The 9,834-nt window shown below is 42.1% G+C and overlaps 1 protein-coding gene across 1 annotated transcript; it reads right to left on the reverse strand.

Moving 5' to 3' along the window:
- Positions 1-7,265: 7,265 nt before the first annotated feature.
- LOC141662071 (uncharacterized) lies at positions 7,266-8,855 on the reverse strand. Its single transcript, XM_074469125.1, has 2 exons — positions 8,759-8,855; positions 7,266-8,281 (listed from the first exon to the last, which is right to left on the reverse strand). Exons 1-2 carry the CDS (start codon positions 8,840-8,842, stop codon positions 7,421-7,423), a joined length of 945 nt encoding a protein of 314 aa, XP_074325226.1. The 5' UTR covers positions 8,843-8,855; the 3' UTR covers positions 7,266-7,420.
- Positions 8,856-9,834: the final 979 nt, after the last annotated feature.

Here is a 9,834-nt window from a genome sequence, read left to right on the forward strand (position 1 = left end):
TGAATAATTTAGAAAGTATCCTTGGGAACTATGTCTATTTTTAAATGATTTTTTTTTTGAGGTACGTAATATTAAATATTTACGGTCTCATAATATTTTTATGAAGGGTCCAATGAATTGATAAAACCTTAAGTACAAAATGTTTCTTAATAAGGTTCAATGAATTGATAAAAATCTTAATTAAATACTTAAGACGGGATTCGACATCTTATAATTATCCTTCGAATGGTTACATACATTTTAGATAGAGTGAATTGATTTAAAAACTTTTCAATATTACTTTAAGTATTTTCCGGATATTTTAGTAACTCTTTAGGTATTACTTATAAATAAATAGTCAAGTAGGATATCCCTTGAGTGAGTATTCGATTACCTCTTTTAGTTATAAATCAAATCTCAATCGCTCGTTTGATATGTATGTTACGCGAAAGTACTTTATTTATTGAAATCGAAATTTTCCGCGTCCGGCTCGTTCCGGGATTAAATTGATTTAAAACTATCTCCGACTCCCACTATCTTGTATTATATTAAAATTACGTTTCAATTTCTCATACTCGTATAAAACGAAGTTCGTCTCCGTAAATAATCACATAATTGGAATGTATTGATATCACAGACAAGCATATATTTTCGAATTATAAATCATGGCATCAATATCACAAAAGTATATATAGCATGGATAATTTGTGTTAGGGTTTCGTAAACTTGCCTCGAGTGCTAGGAGTGGTATGGTCTCGGGGCTTTTGTTGGCGATCTAAAATCAATAACCAACGATCTTAGTTAGTACGCGATTATCGATTCGCTTTACTAAAACATTTTTATAAAATCGAAAAATTAATATTTTCTTAAAATTCTTTTTGGACAGTCTTCCTTGCTGCATTATTTAATTATCATGATTTTTCCAAATTTTCGAAATCATTTTTAGCCTTTCAAAATTATTAAGCAAGTGGCCTATGCGCAGTTGGCTTTTCGTATGAACGCTCTACACTAAAACGATCATAACTTTTAAACCGTAAATCCCCTCGTGATGATCCACACATGTACAGAAACTACAAATCAAGATCTACCCAGTCATGGCCAGTGACTCACAAATTTCAAACATTTACATGGCCGAATACACTGCAGAAGGCAGACCAAGTGCAATAGGCTCCATATTCCATTTCTACTACTTGTTCTTGACACAATCACTACTTATGACCAACACAACACTTCTTACTTCTCAAGATCCACCCACATACACCTTATATACTTTATCTATCATCAAATACAAGAATCATAACTCAAAAACTCAAGTACTTAGCAAGAATATGAGTAAAACAACCTTACACATACACAAACTCTTGGATCTTGACACTACATCATAAATAACTCTTAAACCCACCCTTAAAACTTTAAAGAGTTGGAAGTTATACCTTATTGAGCACTAGGAGGGTTAGTACTAAGGTGATTAGGGCTTGGTTTGCTTGAAAAACACTTAGAAGGGCTAGATCCTTAAGAAACAAAACCAAGAAACAAGTTAGAATTTTGGAGTTACTTTTCAGCACCTCATTCAAACATTTTTATAAAATTGAAAAAAACTAATTTGAGGCTGAAATTTGGTACGAATCTTACCCAAGATATATAGAAGCTATGGTAAAAATTTCATGACATTTGAATGCGTACATTTTGAGTTATGAATTTTTCTTTCTCCCTTGCTCAGAAAATCCGAACTGCTGGAATGTAAAATGGGAGAGCTTTAAGTGAGGGAAAAGAGGGTTGTTTTCTTTTGTGGATGAAGTGTGGGAGTGTATAATGAATATATGGGATGTATGCAGCAGATTTGACAATAATTTGGCAAAGGTATAGGTTGGTTTGATTGTGTGATGAAGTGAGAAAAGGGAGAAGTATGGCTTGTGTACTTGTTTGTCTCCCATCACTATTCAACACTATTCCACTAACTATTCTAGTTAACTTCTAATCATCTAGTTACACTCCTAACTACTAGTTAGGACTTGGTTATGCATGGCCAACTTGCATGGGATTTAATTTCTCATTCCTTTATTTATCGTAAACGCAATCGTCGTTCCATTCCGATAGATTCCACGTATAACGACTTGTTTCGTAGCGATTTCTTTTATCGCTTATAATACTATAACCAATTCCATTCCTTCTCTTGATCATAGAAACACCTTGATATATTATTTATTTCATGTAGTATTCCCGGTTCTACGCCATTCTTTACGGATACGAAAAAAACGTAGTATAATCGTAAATCTTCGAATTTCGTCGGCTTTTACATTCACTTATTTTCCTCGATAAACAAGAATATGATCTCGGATTCTCAAAATTCCACTATTCATTTTATGATGATCCCCATACGTATTACTTAATCAGCTCAAGTTACTATTCACAGAAGTTTTAAAATATTACAAAAAATCAGGGTTCTTACAGTCTCCCCCCCTTAAAAGGATTCCGTCCCGGAATCAATCCACAAATAGATGGGGGTACTTTTCTTGCATGTGACTCTCTAATTCCCAAGTCGACTCCTCGACGTTGTGATGCCTCCATAAGACTCTGACTAGATTGACACTCTTGTTCCGGAGTACTTGCTCTTTTCGGTCAATGATTTCGACTGGCTGCTCAACATAGGACATATCTGGTTGAAGGTCTACTTGCTCATGCTCCACTATATGTTTGGCATCCGCATTATACTTCCTCAACATTGATACATGAAAAACATTATGGACCTGCTGAAGATTTGGAGGTAAAGCTAACTCGTATGCCACGGGTCCTATCCGTCTTAGAATCTCGAAAGGTCCAATATAACGGGGGCTCAGCTTCCCCTTCTTCCCAAATCTCATCAATCCTTTCCATGGTGACACTTTCAGAAACACCTGGTCACCCACTTCATACTCTCTGTCCTTTCGTGCCAGATCGGCGTATTTACGCTGTCGGTCTTGGGCTGCTGCTATGCGTCCTCTGACTAATTGAACTATGTCCCTTGTCCTTTGCACCAAGTCGGGACCTAGTAACTTTCTCTCACCTACTTCATCCCAATACAAGGGCGAACGGCACCTTCGGCCATACAACGCCTCGTATGGGGGCATTCCGATACTCGCATGATGACTATTGTTGTAAGCAAACTCTATCAAAGACAGGTGTTCATCCCAAGAACCCTTAAAATCAATTACACACATTCTCAACATGTCCTCCAATGTCTGGATGGTTCGCTCACTTTGTCCATCTGTTTGCGGATGGTAAGCGGTGCTCATGTTTAGTTTGGTTCCTAGGCATTCCTGAAAGCTCCTCCAAAATCTGGAGTTGAATCGAGGATCTCGGTCAGATACGATAGCTACTGGCACTCCATGCCTTACCACAATTTCTTTAATGTATAGCTCCGCTAATCTATCCACTGTGTAGGTTTCCTTGATTGGGAGAAAGTGCGCTGACTTGGTTAGTCGGTCTACAATTACCCATATTGCATCATGGTTAGTCTTAGTTCGGGGTAATCCTACCACAAAATCCATAGCTATCTGCTCCCATTTCCACATCGGAATTTCTAAGGGTTGCAAGAGTCCGCTTGGTCGCTGGTGTTCTGCCTTTACTCTCTGACAGGTCATACACTTACTGACCCACTCCGCTACATCCTTCTTCATGTTAGGCCACCAGTAGTACTCTTTTAAATCTTGGTACATTTTAGTGCTTCCTGGGTGGACCGTATATCTAGAGCTGTGTCCTTCCCGTAAAATTTCATCCTTTAGTTCTTGGACGTTAGGGACCCATATCCTGTAGGCATGCCTCCTGATTCCTTTCTCGTCTGGGTCACACTTGGCCTCCTCTCCGCTTACCAGTTCCTTGTTCTCCCTCAACACTATTTCTTGGCATCGCCTAATCTTTTCCAGTAGCTCCGGTCGCATAACCATCTCATACAAACCTTCGGTCCCTGGCTCAGCAACCTTGACCTCAATCTCTAACTTGTCAAATTCTCTGATCAAATCCTCTGACGTGGTGATCCTTTTCAATCTTTCCTTACGACTAAGGGCATCGGCCACCACATTGGCCTTCCCCGGGTGATAAAGAATTTCGCAGTCGTAGTCCTTAATCAATTCTAACCACCTTCTCTGCCTCATGTTTAGCTCCTTCTGGGTGAAGATATATTTAAGACTCTTGTGGTCAGTATAAATTTCACACTTTTCTCCGTATAGGTAATGTCTCCACATCTTAAGGGCAAACACTATGGCGGCTAATTCTAAGTCATGGGTGGGGTACCTCACTTCATATTCCTTTAATTGCCTGGATGCATAGGCAATCACCTTACCGTGCTGCATCAGCACACATCCCAAACCCTTATGGGACGCATCACTATAAATCACAAAGTTCCCTTTATCGTCTGGTAGGGCCAGCACTGGGGCCGATACCAACCTTTTCTTCAATTCTTGGAAGCTCTCCTCACATTTCTCCGTCCAAACAAACTTTTCTGTTTTCCGAGTAAGTCTAGTCAACGGGCCTGCTATCTTGGCGAAATCCTTTACAAACCTTCGATAATACCCGGCCAGTCCAATAAAGCTTCTGACCTCGGTGGGCGTGGTTGGTTGTTCCCAATTAGCGACAGCTTCTATCTTTGCGGGGTCTACGAGAATTCCTTCCTTACTAATCACATGACCCAAAAACTGAATTTCTTTCAACCAAAATTCACACTTTGAGAATTTGGCATACAATTTTTCTTTTCGTAAGATTTCCAATACTATCCTGAGGTGTTCCGCATGTTCCTCCTCCGACCTAGAGTAAATTAGAATATCATCGATGAAGACTATCACGCATTCGTCCAGATACTTCTTAAAGACTCTGTTCATCAGATCCATGAAAGCCGCGGGCGCGTTAGTCAAACCAAATGACATAACCAGGAACTCATAATGTCCGTACCTAGTACGAAATGCAGTCTTAGGTATATCTTCCGGTTTGATCTTAAGTTGATGATAACCTGTCCTAAGGTCAATCTTGGAAAAACATGTGGCATCCTTTAGTTGGTCAAAGAGGTCATCTATTCTTGGCAATGGGTACTTGTTCTTAATGGTCAGCTTGTTCAGCTCTCGATAATCGATGCACAGTCTCATGCTGCCGTCCTTCTTCTTCACAAATAATACGGGTGCACCCCACGGGGACACACTTGGTCTAATCATTCCTTTATCCAATAGATCTTGCAGTTGATCAGCCAACTCTTTCATCTCGACGGGGGCCAAACGATACGGGGCCTTTGATACTGGTGCCGTGCCGGGAGCTAAATCAATGGCAAATTCTATCTCCCGATCCGGAGGTAGTCCGGGAAGATCCTTGGGAAATACATCCTCAAACTCGTTAACTACGGGTATGGTGTGGATCTCAGGGGTTTCTCGTTTGGTATCCACCACGTGAGCCAAGTAGGCCTCACATCCTTGCCTTAAAAGTCTTTTGGTCTGCACCATAGTTAGAAACTTCTTGGTTTGCCGTTGCCCCTTAATTATTACACTCTTACCACTAGGTGTTTTCAATTTTACTTTCTTCCCCTCACAATCAATCTGGGCATGGTTTCTAGATAGCCAATCCATTCCTAATATCACATCAAACTCCCCTAGTCGAAAGGGAATTAAATCTACTGGGTATCTTACTCCACCTAATTCTAGGTTGCAGTTAGCATAAACTTGATTTACAGGGATAATCTCTTGATTAGCTATTTCCACTTGCAAAGATTCTTTCAAAGGTTCCACTTTTAAGTTCAATTTTTCAGCAAATTCCTTAGACACGAAAGACTTAGTAGCTCCAGAATCAAATAGCACATTGGCGGAATTGGAGTTTAGGAGGAGCGTACCTGCTATAACATTGGTGTTCCTCACGGCATCTTTCACAGTCATATTAAAGGTTCTGGCAGTCGGCACTCTGTTAGATGCAGCTACACTACCCCTTGAGCTAGCTGGGGCCGCCGCAGGGCAGTCCTTCCTCATGTGTCCTGTCTTTCCGCACTGGAAACACTTAGCCGCTTCCTGGTTACAAGCTGTGGCATAGTGCCCCACCTTACCACATTTAAAGCATGTCACTGGTTTCTGCATACATTGCCCAGAATGCTTCTTACCACAGCTCTTGCATTCTGGCAGAGGGGGTCGTGGTTGGCTATGATAAGACATTCCCGTCTGGTTCCCGCTCCGGGCCACACTCACGCCCCCTGATCCCCCGAATCCTGTACTGCGGTTGGGTTGGGAGGCCGTCCCCCTGACAAACTTACTAGGGAAGCTTCCCCCTCCCACACTCCGGCTTTGACCATCAAACTTTCGCTTCTTAGTTTGCTTCATTTTCTGGCTCATTTCACTCCCTGCTTCAGCTATCGTGGCCTTCTGCACTAGGGTGGCATAGTCAGTTATCTCCAGAATTGCCAGCTTATTCTGAATCCACTGCTTCAATCCCTGTTGAAATCTCTCAGCCTTTTGCTCTTCGGTACCCACCAGTTGTGGCACAAACCTCGACAATTCTGTGAACTTAGCTTCATATTCCGCTACGCTCATATTTTCTTGTTTCAGCTCTAGGAACTTTCGCTGCATCTGAACCTCCATAAACTTCGGGACATACTTCTTTAAAAATAACTCAGTGAATCTTTCCCAAGTAACAATCCCTTGGGGCTCCATATTTTTCTTGGCTTCCCACCAATAGTTAGCCTCACCCTTTAAGAGATAAGTGGCAAAATTAGTCTTGTGGGCTTCTTCAGTGCCGATTCGCTCAAAGGTCTTTTCTACCTCTTTTAGCCAAGCCCTGGCCTGAACTGGGTCAGTAACACCGTGAAACTCTGGGGGCTTGACCGACTTGAAAGATTTAAATGCATTAGCCATGGCCTGCTGGGGTTGCTGGGGTGGTCGTTGCTGCTGCAGGTTTTGCCTCAGAAGTTCTACAAACTGCTCCATAGGGTTCACTGGCATTTCCATCCCCTGAGTATCTTCAGCCTCTGACTCCTCATAGTCCTCATCATCATACTCATTTCGTTCTTTGTTAAATCTTAATGGTGGGGTCTGTGCTCGATGCCCTTGCTCATTATTACTACCCTGGCCGCCAGATGCAGCCGGGCGAGTTCTTGTTACTATTCTCCTTGGCGGCATTTTCCTGTTACATAAACTTATTTAGGTTGTTTCCACTTGCCAATTCTCATGCTTCCTGATTTGTTATGACAGTATGTAATTATGCAGGTATGAAAGAAGATTAAACCACAATCTAGAAATCGCAATTAAACAACATGATAATTATACATAATTTGGCCATACGCCGGGTCTAGGTACAACATACTGAATAATAAAAGTACAATTTGCCTTAATACAATAATCCTTAGCTGGTGGCACTATCAAAGACAACAACCCAGAACAACTATCACAAAACAACTAAGTACCACCACTGAGGAACAACAACCAACTACTAACAGTGTCCACTAGCCATGAGTAACATCACGAATCCGCCTCATAGCGCGAACCACAACCCTAATAACCTCGCGCCTACTCACCAAGTCACGCTGGGGGGATAAGCGGTGAATCCTACCGATGGTCCTCTGCTCTATGCGGCGAATGGTCCTGCGCACGCGTCGGGCGCTGGGGTATCCTCGCCTGGCTCGGGCCTCTATCCTCATGTGCCGCTCGATGGAAAGCTGGTCCCTCAGCTCGGTAATACGGGCCTCAGCCGCTGTCAGATCAGCAGCATAGCGACCTACCACCCAGTCGTGAACTGCTAGGGATATGACTGGTAGGGGTGGTGGAAGTGGGGAATTTGCAGGAGTCGCTGCCACACCGTCAAGAATAGGGTCCATGCCGTCGTCGGTCTCAGTCCGTGCGGGACTAACTGGTACAGGGGATGAGGTGGGTGTCCTCACTGGGGTGGATGCCCCTAGCTCCGCCTCTAACTCCTCAGTCAGTGCAGTGACTCTAGCCTGCAGAGCTATCATCCTATCCATCAAATCTGCTACTCCCGTCTCGCTCTCGAGCTCAGCGACTCGAGCCTGGGCTGCTGAGATCCGATCTAACAAACGCTCTATCGACCTCTGATGCACATCCACCCTCATCATCTCTGGAGACGAAACCTCCGTGCTGCCGTATGGAATATCCTCAGGAGGGGCTATCTCAGTGTCTGGCTCAGTGGGGTCCTCCTCTGAGTCCTCCTCAGGGTCAGTCTCCGGGTACTCGAATACCTCTAAGCCCACAGTGGGGGCAGGGTCTGCTACCTCGATCTCAGCTAAAAGGGCCTCATCATGCTCTCTCTCGTACGCCTCTACAGCCTCAGGGTCTAACACATCGGGTACCTACAAGTCATTTAACACACGTATTACTATCCTTGGATACTTAAATCACCCCTAAGGGTTCTTAATATCAGTGCTACCCTCGTAGCCCGACTACGAACTCTATGTGAGTTCTAGTTCATTGATTCAGTTGATTCACCTAACATTTCTGAGACTTATAACCTAGGGCTCTGATACCATTTCTGTAACACCCCCAAATTCAAGGTCGGGAATTCGGGTCGTTACGATCACTTAATATTGACTAATAAATAATTAATCCTCTTTTCACATCATTACTCGACCTTTTAACCAAACTCACACACACACAGGTTATATGCTCAGAAACATTACTAAATTAACGTTAAAGTATTTAAGTTATTACAGACCAAAGGAAATTATCTCAAAAGAGTGAATGCCGAGAACAGCTCTACATGAGACTGACTCGGGTCACAAATAGTCTTGGTTCAAGTACTCAAAAGGAAACTATCTCTATTCGTCTACCTGAGGTGGCTGGCGGACGAACAGTCTACGGTACTCACGGGCGTCCCCTACCCGTTTGCGGGCAGTCATCCTGGTTCGGGCCATGCTGGTAATCTGTTGTGATATGATATTTATAAAAGCAAGAGTGAGCACTAATGCTCAGCAAGATATAGGTATCCATTATCTCAATATAATCATTTAGGGAAAAACAACCATTAGGCATTGTATAACCAAGGTTTCTAAAAGTTTATATGCTTGTCAATTTTATGAAAAACTCAACTTTAACTGTATCAGTTTAATCGGCTTATACTCGTACTCATTTTATCTCAAAATCTCAATATGATGCTTGAACCAAGATTCTCATATGGATGTGATATATGAACATCAACATCCTTATTTAAAACTCAGCCTTATCGGCCTTCTGTTGTAGGTTTCACAACAATTTATCCAAAGTGGAGGAAGGGACTATACTGGAATAAACCACGTACCGGTGATCAGCCGAATACGAAATTTTCTCTACTAGTAGAAGGAATACAAACCTAGCCGCCTTTGGGCTTATCAAGACATTACACGATGGTTGCCCATTTCCGTGCAAGTCCGAAAGTCAATGGTCACAGAGACCACATAACTGTATACTGCGCCACTCCGCGCTTGGTCACTACCCGATACCTCTCCGTGCCGGGTAAGCCACATTCCAGTCCCAAAACAATTATATCATTTAGATAAAATCCTTTATCGAAGGAATAGATCGTTCTCAGTTGACCTTTAAACAAGGTAATTTATCGGTCACTTTTATTACAATTGATTCTTGGGAGTTGTCGGAGTTTTAAATTTAAAAATCGTTTTCTACCCTTAACCGTAGTAGAGTTTTACATATATTGTTCACTTGTTTTTCATTGAGCGAGGAAGCAAAACCTTCATGCTTCTAGACTAAGTTCCCTAAGGTTTTGATAAGTTTCAGATGATTGATCTCTTCCGAGAAATTTTGAATAATTTAGAAAGTATCCTTGGGAACTATGTCTATTTTTAAATGATTTTTTTTTTGAGGTACGTAATATTAAATATTTACGGTCTCATAATATTTTTATGAAGGGTCC

The sequence above is a fragment of the Apium graveolens genome, chromosome 5 (assembly GCF_009905375.1).
Source record: "Apium graveolens cultivar Ventura chromosome 5, ASM990537v1, whole genome shotgun sequence".
In the NCBI taxonomy this organism is placed as follows: Eukaryota; Viridiplantae; Streptophyta; class Magnoliopsida; order Apiales; family Apiaceae; genus Apium; species Apium graveolens.